We start from the raw sequence: 23679 nt of genomic DNA on the forward strand, positions 1-23679 counted from the left end.
TATAACCATATGATAGGAACGCTATTACTATTGAATAATAATTGGTGGATTTAATGGTAAGGAGCTGGTCTTGTAGCCCATTACTTTTGGCAATTTATCTCTTTTGGTCCATAGCCTAATGGTTTTGGATGCCACTTTGTGTCCAAAACCATTTTAGGATAAGGACCATGGTGCAATGGAGGACTATTTGTAAAGTCACAGTTTTCACTACGAGTGTACAAAATATTTGAACTTGTAACACTTCACTGAATCACATCAGCATACAACAAATTTCCCTGACAAAAAAATGGTGGTAGAACTGCTCAAATGCTTTTTTAACATGAGTATGAAGCATGGTAAAATTTGCTACAAATGTTGAGGTATTACTGATCAGTTTGACATTCTTCAACTTGTTTTGACATTCATGATATATTGTCTCTACTTGTCTTTCATTGGTCTTTTATCTTTGTGACTGACAAGGCGACATTTTTTAATTTATTGACAGGAGAAGGCAGTGTTTTGGCTCTTATTTCTAGTCTATAAGCAACATGAGTTAGAGGAAATACTATTACATACATTTATTTTATTTGAAAACTCTTTAATGATATTAGCTATTTTATATACAGTACTTTAAATTCCTTTACTAATCTTTATTGCTTTCTTAATTGTTTGTTTGGTTTTAGTCACATCAGCAACTTAGGCCATACTGCACCTTTCTGTATTATGTCACTGGCTAATTTCCATATTGTGAAAGATGAAAAACCTGGATTATCTCATGGGAGAACTATTTCCTCTGCCCAATATTGGAAAAGTACAGCCTTGATAGAAGACCTTAGAAATTCCTCCAATCACAGATGGGAACTGAAGCTAGACCTCTCCACATAAGTGACAATGGGGTGAAATTACTATATTGTCACAGAAGATACTTTCTAAATTGAGAGAGGGTACTGTCCCTTATATCATATGCATTATATTGGAAATGAAAAACCTGCAAAATGGTTTGCCCTTTTTTATGGTTAATTGAACAAACTATTCTCAGGTCTGGAAGTTTACCCTCAGCCAGCAGGTGTTGATTGCTGGAATAAATTTCTATCTGTTTTATTCAAACTACATGAGTAAGTTGAATAAATTAAAAGAACTAGATAAACTATTTGGGGGGATGGGCAAGTGATGTGGGGAGTTTGTTTTTTTTGGCTGCTGCTTTATAACTTACTTTCTTACATCCTTTTCCATTACTAATACTTTAACAAGAGACTGTTGGAATCTGGATTGTTGGAATCAGTAATATTAAAAGCAGCCAAAAGGGTAAGCAAACTTTTAGCAAAACTTTTGAGAGCATCCTTAAATTAAAAGGTAGTTCATACAGATGTGGAGATGTGCATATGTCACTCCTATTCATAATGGGAGATCATCCAAACATGAAATAAGTAATTACACCTGACTTCTGTGCCAAGTAAAAGAATGGAATCTGTGATTAAAGAAATAATGTAGGATCACTTTGACAGAAATGCAGTTATATGGTAACCATGGCACAGACTTTGTTAACTCAAAGGAATGCACACAAAGTCTTCAAGGCCCTGCACAGATTTCAATGATGTGAAATTTATACAAGGCAAGTGCTCTAACTACCCATTCACACAGCTGAAACTGCCACCACTCATCAACAAAAGTGTTTTCTTTTGGTTTCTTGATTGAAAATTCCAGAAATCTGTTAGTTATTATGCAAATAGGAAAAATGCAGATCAAATATGAAATGCCAGTATGCCTCTTTAGTTTATTCCTGATGTAAACAAACAGGAGTTGACATTGCTAAGGCTTGCTTTGGAAGGTGCATTTCTCATTTTCTGGATTTTTCAAGTATGTAAGATAGGGTATGTGCAAGTACACGATAGCTGATTTGCTCAGCTAAAGCAGCAGAATTTTTTGCATTTACAAATCAGGAAAAAAAAACCAAATAGATTATAACTGTATTTGCACACAAAGAAATACATGTGTGCTCCTCATAAAGAATTTTTTTAAACCAAATTATTATATATTCTTTCTGCAGTATATATTGCATCAACTAACAAAATTAAGGAAATTCATCTACTGACAGCTGCCTTATAAATTGCAGGAACTAGTGTCAAACAGAAAACACCATTTTGCAAAGCAGATAAAAAAAAAGTTCATATTAGTCTCATAGAATTGTTTTTCAAAAACAATACTGCTGTAGCCTAGTGGCCAAAATCAGAATTGGAATTTTTTTTTATATGAAATATATATTTATATGCAGGGTTGTTCATAAGTAAGGAAGCATGTTTCACTGTAAATAACAACACTATTTTAAATATATATTTTTATTAATGAAAGTATAACAGGAAGGGCATACATAAATTTAAAACAAATTTTACATCTGTTCGATATGGCCACCAATTTTTTTTTTTTTTTACAAAGTTGTAGTATAAGCTGTAGAGCATATACTCTGAAACACAGCAAGGGTATTTTATTATTATTAGCCATATGGTACAAGGAAGCCTGAGGCTTATGCTGCACCAGCCAAAAAAAAAAAAATCCCGAGTTACCCCGAGAGAGAGAGGGAGAGAGAAGTACAAAGGAATCACCAAGAAAGAGAAGAATGATGATATCCAGCTCAGGACCCTGGGTTTTCCAAGCCCATACTCACCAGATGTGAGCCCCCCCGTGGATACTCGGAAATGTTCTCCAATTCTTTAAAATATTAACTGCTGAAGCTTCAGCAGACATACAGTGCTTATTACTGAATACTTTATTCTTTAAGAATCCCATAAAAAGTAATCACAGAGCATGGTGGCCATTCAATGGAACCTCTGTCATCTGATCCATCGATCTGAGAACTTTTCATCTAATAATTCACAAATAATTTTTTACATGGGGAGTTGTTGCTTCAGTGTACATAAAAAAAGCAATGCTGAAAATTGATTTTGGACTTCATCAATGAAGTGATTTTCTTTTAGCAGTCTACTTTTACATAAAAAAAAAAAAAGTCTTAGGTAGCTTTCTCCTGTCACAGTTTCCTCAAAGAAAAAGGGGCTGAGAACAACTATCCAAATTCCAGCAGAATGTCAAGGGAGGATCATTTAAATCCTTGTTAAAGGATAAATAGGTGCTTTCAAGAAATTAAACACAGTTATAGCAATTAACAGCTCCATTTAGTTTAAATGTGGCTTTGTCAAACCACAAAACAGTCACTGAAATCTTGGTTTGTAAGTCACAGCCAATAACCATTCAGCAAATCCAATCTTCTATCTGGGCAATTATCATTAAAAACTTTATAGCAACATGGGATGATAAACCTTGTAAAAAATTTCTGTGTGATTCTATTTATGCTTGTTATACCAAGATTTGGTAGATTGTACACTGATTCCACTTCAATCAACTTCTTCCCAATTTGCTTTATGGTTGTTATTGTGGATGGTTTATATCCAAAAAACTTCCTGAACTGGCATGCAATTTCTACAGCATTTTCATGTTTTTCATGCAACTTTGCAACTTAAATCCTCTAGTTCATTGCAAGGCTCACAGTACTTTTCTATCTTTGAATTATTCTGAAACAATAAGAAAAAAAGATTATAAACTATTTTTCAAATAATATGCATATTTGCATCAGCATTTATTCAAAATAGTTTCCTTACTTATGGCCCACCCTATATATCTGTTCATCTGGGGGATCACATGTGAACATTCTATCTAATAACGCCTTTGGTGCTACAAAATCTCATTACATAGCTATACGTTACATGTTCACATGATGAAGTTATGTTAAGCTAAATTTGCAACTCCTAAGATATATATTTTTTTAATTCAATGCGTCTGAAACTTAATGCATCGAACATATTAGGTAATGCGTCTTAAGGCATGCATTACCTAATATGTTCGATGTTCACATTAAAATGGAAGCTTGAAAATTTTTTTTTAGTTAAAAGTGATGCCGCTCTGAGAGTGGCAAAATATATAGTATTAGTATTAATGCAAACTTTCCATAGAGGAAGGGCAGTGATAAAATCAACACAGTATTACTAGGGGAAAAACCGTTCCATGTAGTGAAGCGGTGTGGTATATTTTTGTTTGCATCCGGGTGCTTTTATGTCTTGCCAAGACGCTGTCATCATTCAAGTACGACATACACTAGTATCTTGTGTAGATACAATAATTAGCAAATTTCATATAAATAAATGAAAATGCAATTATTATAAACAACACATTTTGTTCGATCAAGCTACAAAGAATGACTTCATATCAAACCTTTGGCTTTATCGGCTGTCAAAGTTCCATGCTGACTCACAGGACACGCCATGGTATTTCAACAGTTATCACAACCCTCTAGTGGCATTAAAATCTACACATTTTATTACAATGATAATTTTTACAATTTCAATTATAATTTATAATTTTCAGTATTATTTTTAATTAAAATATAATCTACGAGTTTAATTTTTAACTTAATAGTATTATAATATAATTTTAAACTTTCATCAAATTGTCTCAATCCAACCAGCGGCTGAATTATAGTATTTTTCGGATTATAAGGCGTAATTTTTTTTTTTTTTTTAGAAAATATTGCCTAAAATTCCCCTGAGTCTTAGGGTTCGATGATATACTAGGCATATGTAGTGAGTGACCTTATCTGTAGCCGCGGCTAGGAACAGTATGGTCAAAACAGCTAGGTAGTCCTCTTAAAAAAGAAGATGGACCAGAAATCACACAATATAAGAAGCCATCTTATATTGCGTGTCGCGACGCGTACGCGATATTTTTATTTTTTTTTTTAAGGTCCTAGCCACTGAAATCTTAGGAAATTAGGTGGCAGGACCTGCCAGAGTGAACTATATACTAGTGAGTACCTGGTCTGCCTCCACGGGGCGAAAGTGGGACAACGGCGGGCCTCAGTAGGGGTCTGGCGGCTAAATGACCAGATGAACAACGGTACAAGGCATCACACATATACAAAGTCCATACACTTTTGAATCTCTGGCTTTTCCAGTCAACTGGTTCATCCACAATGTAAACTACGCGGAGATGGGGGAAACCCCTGGTGCCGCTTGACCCTAAACACACTTTACACTTTATATTGCGTGTCTATTCAGATCATACGTAACAGGGGCAACAAAAAGGATGACTGATAACCTAAACACTGAGTTCGCTGTTGTTTCAGGAAGTTTTAGCCAATAACTGGTCATTAGATATCTCAATTTACAAACTTTAAAAGTATTCGTGTGAGCAGTCAACCAGATGGATGGAGGCACCATTCATTGAGATCAAAAAAGCCTTCCAAAAATTGTGGGAATGTCTTTTGTCATCTTAGGCTGACAGATCATCCAAATGTCAGAATCAGATAAAGCGCATAAAATTAAAGGTATATCAAGTATTGTTGAGCCATTAAGTAATACACTTGAATAAAAAATCTGAGAAATGCGATAAAATAAACCGTGTATAATCTATCTCAACAGAACTTTTAATTTTTATTATAAAAAGCTATTGCTAATTACATGCCGTATTAGTAATAATTTAAAGATAGGGTCAATACCTATCCCTTTTTAAATTAAATTGAGTGGCTTGTATGTACAGTGATTCAAACGCTTTGCTGTATTGACCAGAATAAGAGTAATCTAGTTAAATCTTGTTGTTTTACTATTACAATATGCAAGGAAAGATCCTACCAAATCTAGACCAGACAAGATCCCAGCAGAGCTGCAGTACGAACGGCTGCTGTGGCTAAATGTTTTGTCTTCCCGACGTAACTAGTCTTATGACCATGTTATTCCAATTTGCAAGACAAGTTCTTTCCTGAATTGGTCTAAAAATTGGGCTATTACTGATTAGAATTTGGAAACCGATAAATATTTCATTATTATCTTTGTCCCTAGGGACACAGTAAAAAGTGATTCTAGATGTATAATTTCTTCTAACACTTTTTAATTTTCTAATAGCAAGCAAAATCTAAAACCATCCCGATTACTAAGCAATAATAACCTACTTATATATGTAGAGCATACTGGATCCTTTAGGAATATTATTATGTATAGGATGCACAACAGGGGAAACAATGAATTGGCCACTCCTCTTTACTCCCTTCTGAATCATGATCCACATCTACTGAACCTTCCTGCATCTATTGATGAGTTTCTTTTAAAAACGGTAGTGGAAAAAAATTGAGGATATCCATGTGAGAATTTTTCTAGATCTTCATAAGTGTAAGTAGCGTGCTTGTTTGCAAATTGTTAAAAAATTCTTCGTATCAGACACTTGAATAATGTCACCGCATTCATCATTTTAAAGAGGCCAATATTAAGAAAGATGTAACTATGCAGACCTAATTAACAACAAGATATCTAAATGCTCTGTCCCATGAAGGCTTACCGTGCGTTACCATTAACAGCGAACCACGAGAAAAGCTGCATTAAGTATACATTTTTTCAGGGTATGCTGTTAATGATTCCACCGAGGTATTAACTGTTCATATAGGTCTGTGGTGCCCCAAGAACTGTGTTTTTTTAATTCAATTTAGGTATTGAAGCGTTCCATTCTTTAATTTGGTAGGCAGTCTATTTTAAATTTAAGTTTATCATGTAACGTTGTTGTTGTTTGATGGCGCATTGGCATCTATGATGCGCCAAGTCGAGTTCATGTGGACTGCATTCTCATATTGGATTATTGTAACCGAATACTGTATTGTTAAATTTAAAAAAATAACTCCGTGCCTAAAAAGAGTAAAAACCAAAGATGGAAAAAAAAGGACATTAATATAACACAAATACCTCTTTATAGTAGTGATTAGGGGAGCTGCCAATCTAAGTAAAGAATATTTCTTTGAATATTGCGAAACTCATAAATCTGATTTTTCCTTCAATTCAGAGAAGAGTATGACCATCTTGCCTAATCCATACGCAGGTCGTTCATCAAAAGGATGGTCATATTCACAAGTAAATTATTAATCTTTCAAATTCTACACAACACAGGAATCATCTTGGCTACCACTGTAAGCTCTGCCATAGGAATTCTCCACGCTACAGACGGCCGAAGAGAAATCCAACTGGATTGGCTTCAATCAGTCAGTCAATCAATCAATGCATAATATCATGTATTGTATTGATTTTCCTTTTTCTGACACTGGTTTAATTTTCAACTACATATATGATTCATGCCTGGAAAATGCAGAATGAAACTTCAATTTAAAATGTAATCACTTCAGATAAAAAAAAATTGCTAAAGACATAGGCTTAGTCGTAGAAATAACAACAAAGCAGACGAAGGATCACCTCAGAAGAATTGCATCCTCATTTTTTAGGTTGTTTGTCCTTACATTGACAGCAATTTTTTTTAGAAATAGCTGAAAGAACATAAATAAAAACAATACGCATATGAAACTATTATTTATAATAAGATTTACTTTTATGCCTTATGGGTAAATATACAATGAAATAAATACTTTTCTCCAAAGTAACACATGTTACTTATAATTTTTCTGTTTATACTACTGGACAATCACATGGTCAGAGGAGTTTACAAGATAGGGAAAATACAAGAACCAAAAATGCTATGAAAGCAGTGATTTTTTTCGTTACTTTGCTAATATTAGGACGACAGGCAGATACCTATCCACAAAATACAAGGAGCACACTAGCATTTTGTTGGCCACCCCCTCTTGCTTTGATGACTGCTGCATAATATCGTCGTGGAATCGACTAGATAAGATTCTGAATGTATTCTTGGAAATTTTATGGTACCAAACACGGATATCCACTGCAGCTCTAAGTGTTTTTGGTGAATTTTTCATTACTGAAACACCCATTTTGTTCCAACAATTTTCAATTTTAGTTTCCTGGGCCATGTTATTGTGCGCATTCATTTATTCTTCAACTATCCTTGCACTTGCGTTCAGTAAAAACATCGAAATAAATTACATTTATTTAAGCAAGAGTGCAGCGTTTCATAAATTTAAAACTTTTGTTAATTTTATGAAGTAGTACTTACGGTTTTGGCTCTGTGACATGGAATAGAGTCGTCATGAAAAAGACAACTGGCAACATCCCCATAATAATCTAATTGTGGGAAGCAATTTTGTTTCAAGAACATCCTTGTACACCGTATCCTTCAAGACGATCAACTTCTCTATGTGAAATGCGGCCCCACATCATATGAAATGCAGAATGTTTCACCGTGGAGACGATACAGTCAGGATGAAATTCATTCTTCTCTTCTTCGTCCAACGGTCTGTTGGCCGTCCAAACCATGCAAGATGAATTTTGATTCATCAGAGAAAATAACGCTTTTCTACCGTTCCTCATAGACGCTGGGGTTTTTCATTTGTGTGTGTGTGTGAAAAGTGTTTTTTTTTTTTTCACCGTGGGTGACGTGCTACTAACACCGACGAGAAAAGCCAGGATTAGTAGCACGTATTTGCAAATGAAAGTTTGTTCCAGCAATCAACCACCCTCTGGCTAAATGCAAACTTTGGCATATCTATCCTACAACTGTCTTTCTCAATTTGAATTTATGCCCTCTCAAGCGATTATTCTCAGCAAGAGGAAGAATCCCATCAGCTTTGAGGATGCCGAAACTATTCAAGGCCTTATACACCTCAATCAGATGACCTCGCAGGTGCCTAGTCTCCAGACACTGTATTTTGCAAAACTACAAGCCTTTCTTCATAAGGGCAACCCTTTGTTCCATTCAACAATTTCGTTGCCCTTCTCCGTACTCGTTCCAGCAACTCTACATCCTTCCTAAAATGAGGCCTCCAGACCCGTATACAGTACTCAAGGTGTGGCCTGACCATTGCCTTATACAAGGGGATAATCGCCTCCTTATCCCTGCTAGAAAAATTCCTGTATATAATTGACAAGACACCATGAGCTACTCTTGCAGACCGTCTGCACTGCTCAGAAAACTTCATATCTGACAGCACAATTACCCCAGATCCTTTTCGTTCTCTACTACTGTCAGTGTAGTACCACAGAGTTGATACGTTACTCTGGTGTTACCATATGCAGTACTTTTCATTTGTCAAACTTAGCCCATCTGCTCAACTTTCCTAGATCCTGTTGCAGCAGCGTACTGTCATCAGTGTCATTAACAACCCTGCCAATCTTTGTATCGTCTGCAAACTTAGACATTAAGCCTGATATACCATCAGAAATATCATCAATCAGTTTCTTATAACTTTTAATAAACGTGTGACTGCTGACGGATTAGAATGAAGCCTTTTAGCTTATTTTATGCGTAGTGTCCTTCTGCAGTCAACGCTGTAGCAGCAACACTTTTCCTAAGTGGTGTTAGTCGTGAAAACTTAGCACAGAATACTGGGATCGTGGCGTATGTACTGCATTTATACTGCCACCCGGGTAATGCAATCATGTATGGCACATGACATCATCTAAGAGAGCTTGCTGGAGATGGATAATACTATTACAAAACTCGGTGAATTTAGCAAGTAACGCAATTTTTCTGAGCACCACTGTAAATATTTTACTTCGAATATAAAAGTACTGGAATAACAAACTTAATGAAAAGTTAATGGTCATATCAAAGTGCAGAAGATATGTGGCTCACATCTGATGAGTATGGACTTGGCACACCCAGGGTCTTGAGCTGGATGTCATTATTCTTCTCTTTCTTGGTGATTCCCTTCTCTCTCTCTCAGGGTAACTCGGGCATCTTTTTTTTTTTTTTTTTTTTGGCTGGTGCAGCATAAACCTTAGGCTTCCTTGCACCGTATAGCTGGTAATAATAATAATAACAATATACATAGAAAACATCTAATTCCAATTTTTATGTGTTAATGAAGTCAAATATTAAAGAGATTATTTTAAATAGTTGAACCCGATGGCAGATTATAATGTAAAGATTGTAATGTAACGCGTTGGGGAATTAATACCTACAAAAGATTCTTTCCCAGTATCTCTAATTAAGAAAGATGGCAAAGCGATAGGCCTAAGGTATTCCTAAAATCATTAACAGATGCAGGAGAAGCACATTTAGGAACAGTTACGATCCGATATTTCGTCAATTGCTGAAGAAAATATGCTGCTCCTAGCGAAGAACTCTCATAAAACAAAAACAAAAACAAAATGAAGTGAAACTGGAAATAACTAAATGTCTTCACAGCAAAGTGTGGAATCCAGTCTAAATGAATTAACCACCTGTTTAAATTTATCTTCGAAACCTCCACAATAGAAAGGTAACAGTCAAACAAGCACATTACCATAACTGTCAAAGTGACTTTCAGACAGACCAGAAGCAGATTTCACAACCTTATCCATCTAATCCAAATCAAAAGCATTCAGTCCATTATCATAAAATCTCCGTTTACCCTTAGCAGAGCAGCCTTTTTAATTATCTCTTGAATTGCAGATTTCTATATAATATTAAAGTTAGCAAGAACTGAGTGGAAACCGACCAACCATTCAGCAGCGTTCTGAAGGTTCTCCTGTTTAATTTCAAATAAAACATATAGTTTTATTACACCAAGATTTACTCTGCGATGAAAAAACACAAAACTTTTGACATTGCAACCAGGGAGATAATGGTAACCGCCTTAACACCCAAATCACGCATACGATAATGGAATCACAAAACAAATATCGCAATGGAGGGAGGGAGAGAGGTTAAATAGCCACTTCAGTAGAACAGATGCGTCTGCTTACGATAGATGTCCTTAAATCTTCATCATTGAGTTGACTGGGCAGAGAAAAACGAGTGTAGTTCATACTACCTCTAGCAGAATGGTCTGGCTGAAAAAAAATTGCATGAGCTAGCTTGACACCAACCTGTAATAGATTGGAATAAGCACTGTCCAACCTGATGGGGTTGGCATTTCAATAATTGGTAAAATGGTAAGCTGCAGCGAAAGCAATATTTTCGATGGTATACATATCTATATTAAAAAATTATAACCTCATCCTCACCAGTAAGTATTGTATGAACCCATTGAATTAAATATTTTATGCCAAATTCACAAGTGGTAGACAATAAAACGCAATTATCAACAAATTAGATATATCAAATCTACATCTAATTGCGATCGCTTCAAAGGACGAAGAATTAGAATATGCTGATTAATAACATTAAAATTCTTTCGAAAAGAGATTAAAACTCCTCCAAAACTCCTATCCAAGCTGCCATATTGGAATACCTGAGAAAAAATTCCCCGTAAGAACAGAGATCTCGTTATTTGCAAAAAGCCAAGTTGCTGCAAATACCTAAAAGTAAAATCAAACTTAGAAGCCAATAACATACCCATGAAAGTCTTAACTTTTTTACCAAACTTTTAATATTCTGTAGATCAAGCAGAACATTAAAATACAGACGTGAGAATTATTGAACGTAAAGACACAGGCCTATGCTACAGAAAACTAGCCTTCTTATTAACCCTACGTCCTCTATTACTGCTTTATAACAGTGTTACAAGTATAAATGTTTCAGCTAAGAAAAGGCCTCTGAAGGTAACTGCTTTGGTACAGCATGATAGTTACCAAAGCAGGTGTAGAGTATACCATCATAATTTCAACGACGAAAGACTCTGTGTGAAAAATGTCAATGCACATCGTGGACTTCCTTCTATCGCGCTACCTGTCATCGATATATGTTCAGTGATCACTGAATTATGAACATCCCCCCCCTATGCCGCATAGCTCGCACTATAAAAGGCCGAACAGCTTGGTACGCTGGAACCGCAGTTGAAGTCATAAAGTAGTAATTATGGGGTGCAGTGAAGATATCACGGAGTTTCAAAACTGCACGAATGTGGTTCGTGTGCTTCCATATCAGAAACTTCGGTTGCTCAAGGCTCACTGTGGTTAAGGTATACAGAGAATGGTGTCGAATGGATTAAACAACCTCCTGGTGAAAGAACTGTAAGGGATTGCTCAAGGCAGGTGGATGTTCGTGATAAGCGAAATGTGCAGCGCGTTATACAGACTCAACGGCAGGTCACCGTGCGATAGCTGGAATCGCAATACAATACGGGGAATGTGAGGTTTAACAGCAGACGACCCAAGAGCCACCCTCTCTTCTCTCTGTTGATCATTGTGGACGGTGAATGCTATGGTGTCAAAAACACCTTGGTTGGACAGTTGAGGACTGGAAACGAGTGTGCTCGTTAGATGAGTGGGCACCATTGCGCATGGTGCCCGCTATCCAGACAGGTGGGTGGTTGCTTAATATGGAGCTTGTTTTGCTGGCAATAATCAAGATGCCTAGCGCATATGGACCAACGTTTCACTGGTGAGTTGTTTTTTTTTTTTTTTTCGTGTGTGCGGTTCTGGTTTGTGGTCTCCATGGTTTTCCCCATACACCACTGTATCGGCTGTACTTGGAATATGCCAAATTATATGTTAGTGTGGTGTAGGTCTTTAAGTGTTATGTTTGTTTTTTTTTCTTAGTGTTTTTATATAGTCTGACAGCACCTGAGGTTTAGCTCAACTCTGCGTTGTTACTCTGTGTAGAATACAGTACTCTGTATAAGGTTAGGTTAAAGTAAAATGTGTTTGGGGTCAAACGGCACAGGGGCTTCCTCCATCTCCACGTAGTTTACATTGTCATGTGATACAGTACGCTGTAAAGGCCAGAGATTTAAAAGTGTGTGGATCTTGGGGTGTCTGATATGTACCGTTGTTATTCTGGCCATTTAGCCACCAGGCCTGTGCTGAGGGTCGATGTTGCCTGCACTTCCTCCCATGGAGGCAGACCAGGTACACAAATATTTTAAATAAGTACTCTGGCGGGTCCTGTCACCTAGTTTCCTGAGATTTCAGTGGCTAGCACCTAAAAAAAAATCGAGAAGTGATCGCGTGGGGGTAGCGCTAGAACTGAGAGGCCGAAAATTGTGGGTGAATCTAATTTGGCTGTAATTAAATTTGGATGTGTGGGGCTTTCGCTTACATGCAGGTAGAGTGAGGGAGAGACAGAAGGAAGGAGTCGATAGGGGGTAACTCCAAGATTTGGTGGGGCATGGGCATGCCCCACCAGAAGGGAAAGTGTGGGTGGCAATGGGGGCAGAAGGACCATCGCCTACCCCACGCCAGGGAAAGGGAAGAAAAAGGGCGCCGGCTCAGATCGTCAATAAGGCTAGTGTGCAGAGAGGCTCTGCAGTTTCTTCAGTCGGTGGAATGTCATTTCTGGGACATTGTCCCGTCCGAGGTTTTCAAAAGTCCAATTTATTTTGTAGCCATTCATGTGTTAAGGTCCCGTCCGAGGTTATTTAGTCCAGTCAGTTTGGGTGTGCATTTGTGATTTTAGTTCGGTTCTGTTATGAGGCCGGATCCCAGCAGGTTTGATTTGTTCTGGGGGTCCTTAGTGGTGGCAAATTGTTTTTCAGATTATGGGCAGCTTTGATGGGTAATTGCATTTTCTTCATTGCGTTGGTTGCGGCTGGGGGAGGGCCCTTCTACTGCTGAAGAGGTCCTGAGCGAATTTTGTTAGCGCTTTGTAGCTGTCTTCTTCCAGGGTGAGGTATTAATAGAATTTCAGTGATGAGCTGGCAGCGTAGATCTTCATACAGGTGGCAGTGTTACACGAGCCATTCCCATGTTTCTGTTTGGCTGCAGTGGCAGAAAGGAGTGTCACTGAGTCGGAAGCCTGATAGCCTGAATGTCTGAATGCACCGTGCCAGGTGAGCAGGTATGTGACTAGGAGTCCTGGAGAGAGCCAGTGCGGGTGTTTTGGGTATACTGTCTGAATTGTTGGCAGGAATTTCCGGATGATTTCACCTTTGACTGAGTTTTCCCAGCAGGTTTGCCAGGTCTGTTGGAGATGCAGTGTGAGTTGCTTCTTTTCCATTTTAGGGTCATTGGCTAAGTCAATCGTGCAGTTCAGGCAGGTGGACGTTTTTCCTTTGGTAAGGTGATGGAGTATTCTGCGGCGAACGATCTCCAGGTCCAGAGGAAGGGCACCCATAAGGACCTGCAGCGCGTGAGTACCGACCGTCCTGCAGGCTCTGGGGATCGTTAGCAGGGTATATCTTTGTATAGTCTCGGGTTTTCTTCTGTTGACCGCGGTGGTCGCTTTGTGGTACCAGACTCCGGAGGCGTATGAAATGGCTGGCAGGAATACTGTCATGTAGAAGAGGGCGAGGGTCCTTTTCCTCAAGTCCCAGTCCTTACGAGTGACTCTTGTAAAGAGTGCAGAATAGTTTCTGATTTTATTCCTGATGTATGTCAGATGTGGTGTGAAGGATTGATTCCCATCGAGCATGACTCCCAGATGTTTTAATTCCGTTGCGAGTTTGACCGTTTTTCCCTGGACTTTGATTTCGGGAGGCCTCTTTATATCTAGGGTCCCCCTGAGTAGGATTGAACACGTCTTGGTTGGAGAAATTGAGTTTGTCGTTGTCAGCCCAGTCTTGCAGGACAGTGACTGCTCTATTTGCGGAGTTCTCTAATTGTGCTCGGGTGTCCTCAGCAAGCATCAGAATAAGATCGTCTGCATATGCCTCGGATTTGACGTTTCCATTTAGGAAGCCGTCTAAGACGACATTCCAAAGAAGAGGGCCCAGAACGGAACCGTGTGGGCATCCTCTGTGTATCGACCGTGATACGGAGCAGTATGGAGTAGTGACTGTGACTGACCTGTGTGAGAGGTATGTACTGATACATTTGTATAGATTCGCTGGCAGGTTAGCCTGCTGAGGACTCTTTGCCACCAAAGGGTGTCAAACGCCCCAGCAAAATCTATGGTGATGACGAGGAAGTACTTTTGGTTGGTTGTGGTTGAGGCTTAACAATATTTTCTAATGCATCTACGCACTGATTTCGGGATTGAAGTCTACATTGCGACTACTTTATGGAAGTAGTAGTCCTTACAACTCTCAACGTTACAATGCTCCATATTAGTTCAAGTTTAACATTGACAAACAACTGAAAGGTACTGCATATGGGTAGGAATAATCCCAGATTCACGTACCAATTTTGTAGCACGTCACTGGGCGTAATGAAAAATGAAAAGCACTTGGAGTAATTGTGCAGTCAAATATGTTCCTTGAGCAGTGTACAGCTTCCAGGAAAGCCCATGGAGATTTGTCTATAATTTAGAAGAATTTTACTAGCAAGACAAGGAAGTGATTATCCTGTTGTATAATTCAATAATTAGGCCTCATCTTGAATACTGCATACAGGTCTGGAGCCTCATTTTAGGAAGGATATAGATCTGCTGGAACAGGTGCAGAGATGAGCAAGAAGATTGGTGTAGGCAGACTAGGCACCTGCGAGGTGATCGAATAGAGGTGCTTAAGGATATAAATGGATTGGGTAAGCTAAATGCTGTTGGAATTCTTTTTGCTCAGCTACACACACACGAGGGAACATAACTTAACTTAAAATTGGATAGATGTGCAGAAGTTTGCCTTGAGCCAGCTGGTGGTTGATTGTTGGGAGAAATTTTCATCTGTTGTTGTGGAAGTGAATGGTTTGAATAAATTCAAGGAAAAACTAGGCGAATTACTGGATGTATGGACAGGTGATATTGAAATTTGATTTTATTTATTTATTTTTTGTTTAATGCTATGTAGGCTTGCATTCTTGCATCATTTTCCACTATTAATACAGTACTACTATTAGGAAGCAAGGGTTCTGACCGCATGATTTGAAGAGAATTAGATCAGAATAAGGAAGTGGTCAGCACAAAGCTCCAGGATGAATAGGAATGTACAATCCGGGCAAGGATATTGTGGACATTACGTATCTGTAAGCGGTCCCACTGATTCCCCACAAAACCACAAGAAGTGTCACTATAAAGAAGAAAAATCTGTTAAGGCCAGATGTGGGTGTGATTAATGTGGGTATTGTGAATATAATGTTGTTCGTGTTGTTTATCTGTTCACGTAGTTACTGGAAGGCCCATCACCATGAAAGGGCATTCCAGCATCCGTCAACGACACAAAGAGCTAGGCCAGGAAAGTAGATGAATGCCTGTTGGAGACCTTCCCCACCCCCCAAGAAGAGAAATGAGGGAGTGGACACATGAAAAGAAATGGGGAAAAGGATGGGAACTGAAAAATATGACACGTTCGAGATCACAGAGGGTGGGGTCCCAAAGACTAGCAGTAGGTCAAGGAACCACTAGTGGAGAACATCCCTAATAGAAGGATGACGCGATGACAAACTGAAAGTCAATAAGGCAGAGAAGGAGAGGGGTCGCCGTAGGGTCGGCAGAGAGAAACATTTTGTCTCACAAAAGGTAATAGCAGGCCTCAGGAAAAGATATGGACTCTGTAATCCCATGCCAGAGTGGAGGCGTCAGCAGATGCAATGTCCTACCCTGAAGGGCTTTCCTAGCTATTGAGTCAGGAGATAAAAGGGTGAAGTCCCGCGCTTGAATGCAGGTGGAAGAAAAAATATGAGATGCTAACCCCAATGCTGTTAGCAAAAAGAGACTGGCAGATTCATGCCAGAATCCGGGGTAAGCCATGATAGGTGGAAGAAAAAATATGAGATGCTAACCCCAATGCTGTTAGCAAAAAGAGACTGGCAGATTCATGCCAGAATCCGGGGTAAGCCATGATATTCTAAATCGTTAATGGACTACATGAATATTTTAAATAAGCAGAGAGACGAATTTATCCAAACGGCGAGTGGCGATCGCCACTGGTGCCAATAACAAACTTCCGTCCTCGACTAATAGCCATGACATGTTGAGTTAGTCAGATGGATGAAAAAAATGTTAGGATCCGCCAGAGCCCAAATGTGCCAGTCCGTTCCCAGTGGAGCGCAATGCATGTATGGATGCAATCTGCTATAGCATCCTTCATTGTTTAAACAGGCCTTGGAGGGTTTGTACCATGTCATGCTTCATAATCTATATATTCTTGGAAGCAGTCTAATAGGCAATTGTATACTCTTTATTCAAAACATTTGGCGTTGTTTTTCAGGGTATTGATTAATACTGCATCAGAAATGACATTAGTTCGACAGAGTTCAAAGCTTACTTTAGAACCAACAAAGACAAACTTGCTTTAGAATCGACAAAGTCAGGCCTGGCTGACACCCGAAGCTAATTATATATATGACGTTGAGAGGACTAAGCTGCAAAACGATATTTAAGGAATTATACCTGAAAAATGTAGAGGAGATGGGAGTATCTTTGGAAAAACGAGATCACGACAACTTTCCACTCAACTATAAATTTCAAACTAACTCTAAACTGGAGCATAGAGTTGTATGGTGGAATCAGGTAACCCATCCTCCTGTAATACGTAGGTGAGCTTCTTTTCATCACGAAAGAATATTACATCTTCTTAGGGTGGCCATTCCGCAGATTCAGGGACTTTGTGCTGATCTAAAAGCAGGATAGCCATGATAGCCATACTACTGTTTCTAGTTTCTCAAGAGAGACTGGAAAGACTCTTAAGAGTCCCTCCAGATGTATAAAAAATAATGGATTTAGTATATTGGGCACTACTTTCATTTATCACTTGTGAAGCGAACTGTGCACAAATCTCCAAGCACACAACTATTACAACTTCAATGCATTTGTATTAAATAAGTTCATGTCTTCCTTCTTTTCAGGCTGCACCATTTACACTGTTTCTTCAATTAAAGAGCATGCTGTTATTTGAACTGCTGTTTAAATTCGAAATCTCTGAAAGTTTCTTTGATCATAAGTTTATTGGCAAATGATGGGAGGTGTACCCATGGTAGTCATGTGTATAGGTCCCATCTGTACCCACGACCAGCATTGAAAAACAGTGCGTGTGCTCCTAATATCCGATTTGGTGCTCGAGATGCACTTGTTCCATTCATTTAATTTCAACGCATAAATTTATATTAATAGTTTGTGACAATCTCATTTTCAAGGCAAATCTCATCAGCAATCAATTCCTTTCGTTTTCTAATTTTATTTCAGTGTCCTCTAAACAAGAATTTCACTTATGAAGAAGTTAATGAATTTGGATATGGATATAACGAAACCATTTCCGAGTGCCAGATATTCGGAAAACGAAAGAATCAGGAAAATTGCAGGTATTTCTCGATTTATTAAAATAAATTTGATTAAAAGTTAAATTTTGTATTTTTTTGGGCTTAAACTAACATTTTCTAACTTCTACAAATACCAACATTAGCTGATGACTTCAGTGAAGTTTTTACGAAGGGAAATCGTCCACTAAATATCGTCCACCATAAGCAAAACAAGAATCAAACGCATGACATCACTGCAGCCAACATTGGCAAGAATTTCGTCTTTGGGATTTGAAGTTCTTTCCTATCCTCCCTACAATTAGGTTTGCCTCAAGCGAATTTTGCGTTACAGAGGCCTAATGAATATCTTCGAGCCAACAGACAGGACTCTGATGGGAAACAGAAAGCAGCACAGAAGGGATGGTTGTCCTCAAGGGAAAAAATGAAAATAAATTGATTTATCTCTGTTACTTCAGACGTTATGCAGGGACATTACTTTTTAGTCCATCCGACTGTTTTACTGTATCTGTGGGCTGTTTATATACTCATTGGCATACATGCATAATGCGATTATTGTCTTCATTTCAGTCCATCTGTTTGTCTGTCCGCATGACGCAAACAAACTCCTAATAGACAGATTTTTATGAAATTTTATATTTAAGCCCTTTTTAAAAATATTTGTCCAGTCATTCAAAACTTTATTAAAATCGGATCGATAGAAATTCGGCAATTATTATTTGGATGGATTTTGATGAAATTTTATAGTTGGGCCTTTTGGAAAGATTGGTAAAATCTTTTAAAACTAAATTAAAATAGGACTAATAGAGATCTGACAATTTTGTTTGTCCCTCCGCATGTAATAATTCGACTTCCAGTGGGTTGATATTCATGAAACTATAATAAGATCTTTCAGAAATATTTATTAAGCCTTTCCAAATTTCATTAAAAATCAGGCCAACGGTAATTATTATTTATTTCATACTGTTACACAGCTATTATATATCGTATATTGCAATTGAAAATCACTGGATAGCATCTTTGTTACTGTGCGCTGGTTGGCGGACTGAATGGGCAATGTAGCAGTGCACAGAAACGAAATATTCTCGGATCATGAATAAAAGTTGGTTTTGCTAAATTAATTTTTTGTTAAGAACCATGATTTATTACTGCTTTCTAACTGGGCTGAAATGTAAAGCCATTAATTAACTCGTTTTCCACTTATCCCAAATCTGAATGTTCCTTGTCGAGAAAAATATACATTTGTAATATCCAAATATTATTTGCAGTTAAAAAGCCTTCACAAATTTCTTTAAAAAAATTGAGAAATCTTCATGCAGTTGTGGTCGAAAACAACCACATGCAGGTCGGCAGATGCTGCATCATTTCATTTTTTATACTCTCATTGAGTACTTAGCTGGCATTAATGTCAAATGTGTTCCTCATCCGCCCTACAGCCCTGACCTTGATCCTGCATTTTTTTTTTATTTCCAAATTTAAAGAAGGAACTGCGAGGAAAACATTTCAGTCCTCAGAAGAAGTTGGTTGTAAAGACATTGGAGGCGATTCTCAAATGCATGTCAAAAATGGCTTCCACCATATTTTTGAAGAATGGCAGAAAAGTTGGAGTAAGTGCATTTCATCAAATGGGGACTACTTTGAAAAGGACCATCAAAATATGAATAATTAGTAATAGTATAGTGTGGAAAAAAAATAAGATCATTCTTTATCGAATAGCCGTCGTAATTAGCAGCGGATATGTATCCAAATACGTTCACTTGACTTCTGGGTAACCTGACAGGCAGCACCTCTTAAATAGTTTAAAGATTCAAAACAAATTAGAAGTTGGTAAGTCTAAATGAAGATATGTGTGAAACCGTCTTACAAATGAAATCATGCTAAGAAATTCAGTAACACAACCACTTGCTATACGTAGCAGCGATTAACTGAATCTAAGATGTATTCCACAATTCTAATCTAAAGGGAACAGTGTGATCCCCAGTTTGGGTGTCTGAATAAATGGCCATTCCTCACTTTCGCAAAGATTTTTTTAAAATTATTATTTTCAATCCTGTTGTAATTTTCTTTTAAAACTTTTGTGCTGTCAGTTCTTAAATATGTCAAACTCTAATGCGACTGTTTCTTTTTAGCCAGTTGAATTGTTTAGCTACAACTGGGGATTTATTGGATTATGGCTAGGAGTGGTTGCAGTTTTCAACAAAGTTGAAAGTTTGTGCATGACGTCATATTTCTTATATTATCAACGTCGTAAAGCACTCTCGCTTGGATTACATAAACAAAAATCGACCAACCAGCTATAGTTTTCAGAATCTCTTAGTAACTAAAGATTTTTTCAGCAACCATACTAATGGAACTTGAAATAGATTCAGTTCCAAAATCGCAATTAAGAGAATACACGTGCTATATATTCGATTGATTCACTGTAGTCCTTTTTGGTCCATTGTGGTTATGTTAGTACTCTCTACTTTTGAGATCAGCTATATTTAGGTGGAACAGGCTGTGCGTGCAGAGACCTACTCCATATTATGATCATGTTTACTTAACATTTCTTCTTTCAGCTCGTCAGAGAAAAGTAAAATGTTGCTTGTCCCAGCCGTTGCTCTTATGCAGCAGAGGAAAGCTCTGTATTCTATTTTATTAAATTGTTTGTAAAAGGTATTCCCATTGCAAACAAACGAAATGTTATAAGATTTTATATTTAGCGAGTTATTTCGGTTTTTCATCCCGTATGGGTAAGCACTCTGAGTGTTAGCATTAGCATTAATAGAGGCATAGGCGCCTCCGTAGCCAGGAGCAGCAGTGTAGCACACGCTTCTTGATTAGACCGGGGTTCGAGTCTGTGACCACTAAATACGGAGAATGCGGAGTGGTCAGGGAATGACCACTGCATATCCCCGGAGCAATATGGCCTTCAATGAACAGCAATATGGCCTTCGTTGCATTTGGGGAACACTGCTTTGATGAAGTCGTATATTGTGCTGATCTTATTTAACCAGTCATTACTATGGGCATTTCACCTTCTCCTCCTAAAAACGGGTTAATATTTCCAATGTGCACGAAACTAGCCTAAGATATTCTATCTAATTACAGGCCAATAATTGTGTTGAATTTTGGGAAAGCTAACTATTGCAGAGCATAACACACTATTGCAGCTCTTTATAGAATTCAGTCCGCCCTTTTTCGGTTTGAAATTTGCGTGTCTCTGGGTTCGGCCTGAGGTCGTTTATTCCTGTTTTTTTATATATGTATGTATAAGAAGAAGAATTCTTTATTGCATACCAAAGGCACACGCCGTACACAATAACTTTCACGGCTACAAGCCAGGGGTATATATATTTATATATAAATATATTGTATGTAGAAAGTGTGAAGAAGATTTTTGTTTAAACCTATTGAATCTAGGGTATACACCAGAAGTGAACTCGACTAAATGGATAAGGAATATAGCGATATATGGTATGAAAAAGAAAGAGACAGATAGTTGAGAATAAATTAAAAATAAGAAATGAAAAGGCGACCAAAATAAGATTACTTTGCAGTGTTTTTCACAATTTCAGTGTCTTCATCAGAGGCCATCCACCGAAATTATGAGAAAGACGGCAATGTTCTTGCTTCTGTTTCCGACATGCTCTGTATGCTATGGTACACGTGTGCTGTAGCCACTTGTTGAGAACGAAAATTTGCGGCAAGAATAAGGTCTAATAAATTGTTTCAAGAAATGTAATTATATTACGAAGGGCATAATGGATGACCTTACAGATCATGGATGACCTTACAGAAGCAAGTAAAAAGGAATTGAAAAAACTAAAGTAATGAATATCGAAATGTAGGAATAGGCAAGAAGAAAGGGACTTACCGTTACCTTGTGCGACTGAAAATGACCAAGTGGCGGCATGCCAGTATATTTATGTGTAGGTTTGCTAGCGGCTCCTAGCGTTAGAAAATGGTGTGGAAAAAATAATTATGGCATGGTGTCTGTATAAATTGAAATGAAATATGTGGTGATGAACGCTGTTAAACACACGGTGCCCAAACTGCCCAGGATAGTTGAGAGATAACAGCATTCAAAGTAGCAGTGAAAAGCAGCTAAACTTTGTTAAGGCAAAAAATAGATTGGGTAAAGTAAGAAGGTAGTATCCCGCATATTGCGTTCGGTAAAGTAATGGCTCACAGGACATAAGAAGTAGGGGCAAGTAAAGCAGAAAGATGACTGAAGTACAGATAAGTAGTTGGGCTCGGGTAGTTCGGGGTTGCAAACCCATTCCTATAGTTAGGACCCTGAACAAAAGTCTGGGAGTGAGTACATCATGTATTTAAGGTCAGTGGTGTGAGTGAGAAAAATGTATGGTAGGTAGATAATGAAATAAAAATAAAATTTAATTAAATTATATTCATGGTTAACACATAAATATCTATACCCCCCCCCTTCTCGAAATAATCAGCCCACTCTATTTGCCTATCGAGAACAACTAACCTGTATCCTTGTATCGCCGTCTGAGTCACTTGTTTATATGGGATTCTAGTGATCTATGAAAAAAGGGAGCCCGGGTACGTTTTGGAAAGTAGAGTACATGAAATGCATAGCGTTGTTATTTAATTTTATTTGTACATGTGGCCCGACTTAACCGAGTAGTCAAGCGCGATAGTGCTGTAACACATCCACTTGAATGGACCTTCAAGACACGTGACTACTAAATACGATTAACGATTGTATTTACAATTTATTGTGAATTCCTCTGAACTATCGTGCTGGAGTATAAATAAGAAATTACAAGAAACAAGATTTTCTACTGCCACTGTTTAGTGCAGCCATGTATGGAGGGAGCATCATACTAACAACTTGTGTTCCTTAGAAATACCAAATATAAAGTAATGATCTTAAGTATAACCTAAAAATATTTTAATTCTGTTAAAAGTAGTTTAGTTGATAACAGAACCATTCTAAAGTAATTAATGGGTCGGTAATCAGTGATTAGCTCTTTGTTTTGTAATCTTTTGTAAATATGATTAAATAATTTAATGAGTTAACAATAAGTATGGAGACACTGTCCAACATGACAAATTAAATGAGGAAAATTTTATTGTCAGGTGAACTAGACACGATATGTTAATTTAAAACACCACTTTACATGAAAGAGAATGAAAAATAAACTGAAGCGAAGCTGTGACGCTTTGTGGAATTATTTAAGGATTACTCGGTAACTTCATCTTCATCAAAATCTTTTGTTTCGGCATCACGGGAGGGAATTTCGCTCTCTGTGAAGGTGGAAGTTGAGTCGAGTTCGAGCATATTCAAAGAAGAAGCAGACTCTATTGCAGCTGGTTGTAATTCCTAAAATGGCCAGAATAGGGACATTAAAAAACTCGAATTTCATATTAATACTGCTGCTTATAAAAAAATATCTCAAGAAGACCATCCTGGATTTGTGAAGTTTTATTCAAATGCTAATTTCAATTGAAATGGTCTCTTTTTTATAATTTTCTGTTTTATTAAAATTTAACTTAAATGCCTTCCATTTCTTTAATAATTTCATTTTTCGTTAGTAAAAAAAAAAAACAACTGATAACAGTGTCTCCCTAAGGAACTTGTTCAAATTCTTTAGGGAGATGATTTATCCACTTGGGGACATTTCGCTAATCAACAAGTTAAAAGTGAATCAATGAATCGACATAAGCGTCCTCTGTACGAAGAAAGCGTAACTTAACAAAGAATCAGTAATTCACGCAGTGCTTACCCACAGTTCCAGCGGGGGACCTTTGATCAAGAACTTGCGAG

General features: G+C 37.7%; 1 protein-coding gene across 2 annotated transcripts in view; it reads right to left on the minus strand.

Moving 5' to 3' along the window:
- The window catches only part of LOC150078809 (protein C10), a 37900-nt gene extending 26603 nt beyond the window's left edge, over nucleotides 1-11297 (minus strand). The window contains exon 1 of one of the 2 annotated variants that reach the window (XM_090382397.1): nucleotides 11233-11297. In XM_090382397.1, coding sequence (XP_090238523.1) covers nucleotides 11233-11236 — 4 coding nt within the window. In that variant the 5' untranslated portion in view covers nucleotides 11237-11297. Of the gene's footprint in view, nucleotides 1-4239; nucleotides 4310-11232 lie in introns of those variants that run through there. The other variant, XM_090382396.1, reaches the window with a different exon arrangement.
- Nucleotides 11298-23679: the final 12382 nt, after the last annotated feature.

Source organism: Mastigoproctus giganteus, chromosome 10 (assembly GCF_048544385.1).
Source record: "Mastigoproctus giganteus isolate SK-2022 chromosome 10, ASM4854438v1, whole genome shotgun sequence".
Lineage (NCBI taxonomy): Eukaryota > Metazoa > Arthropoda > Arachnida > Uropygi > Thelyphonidae > Mastigoproctus > Mastigoproctus giganteus.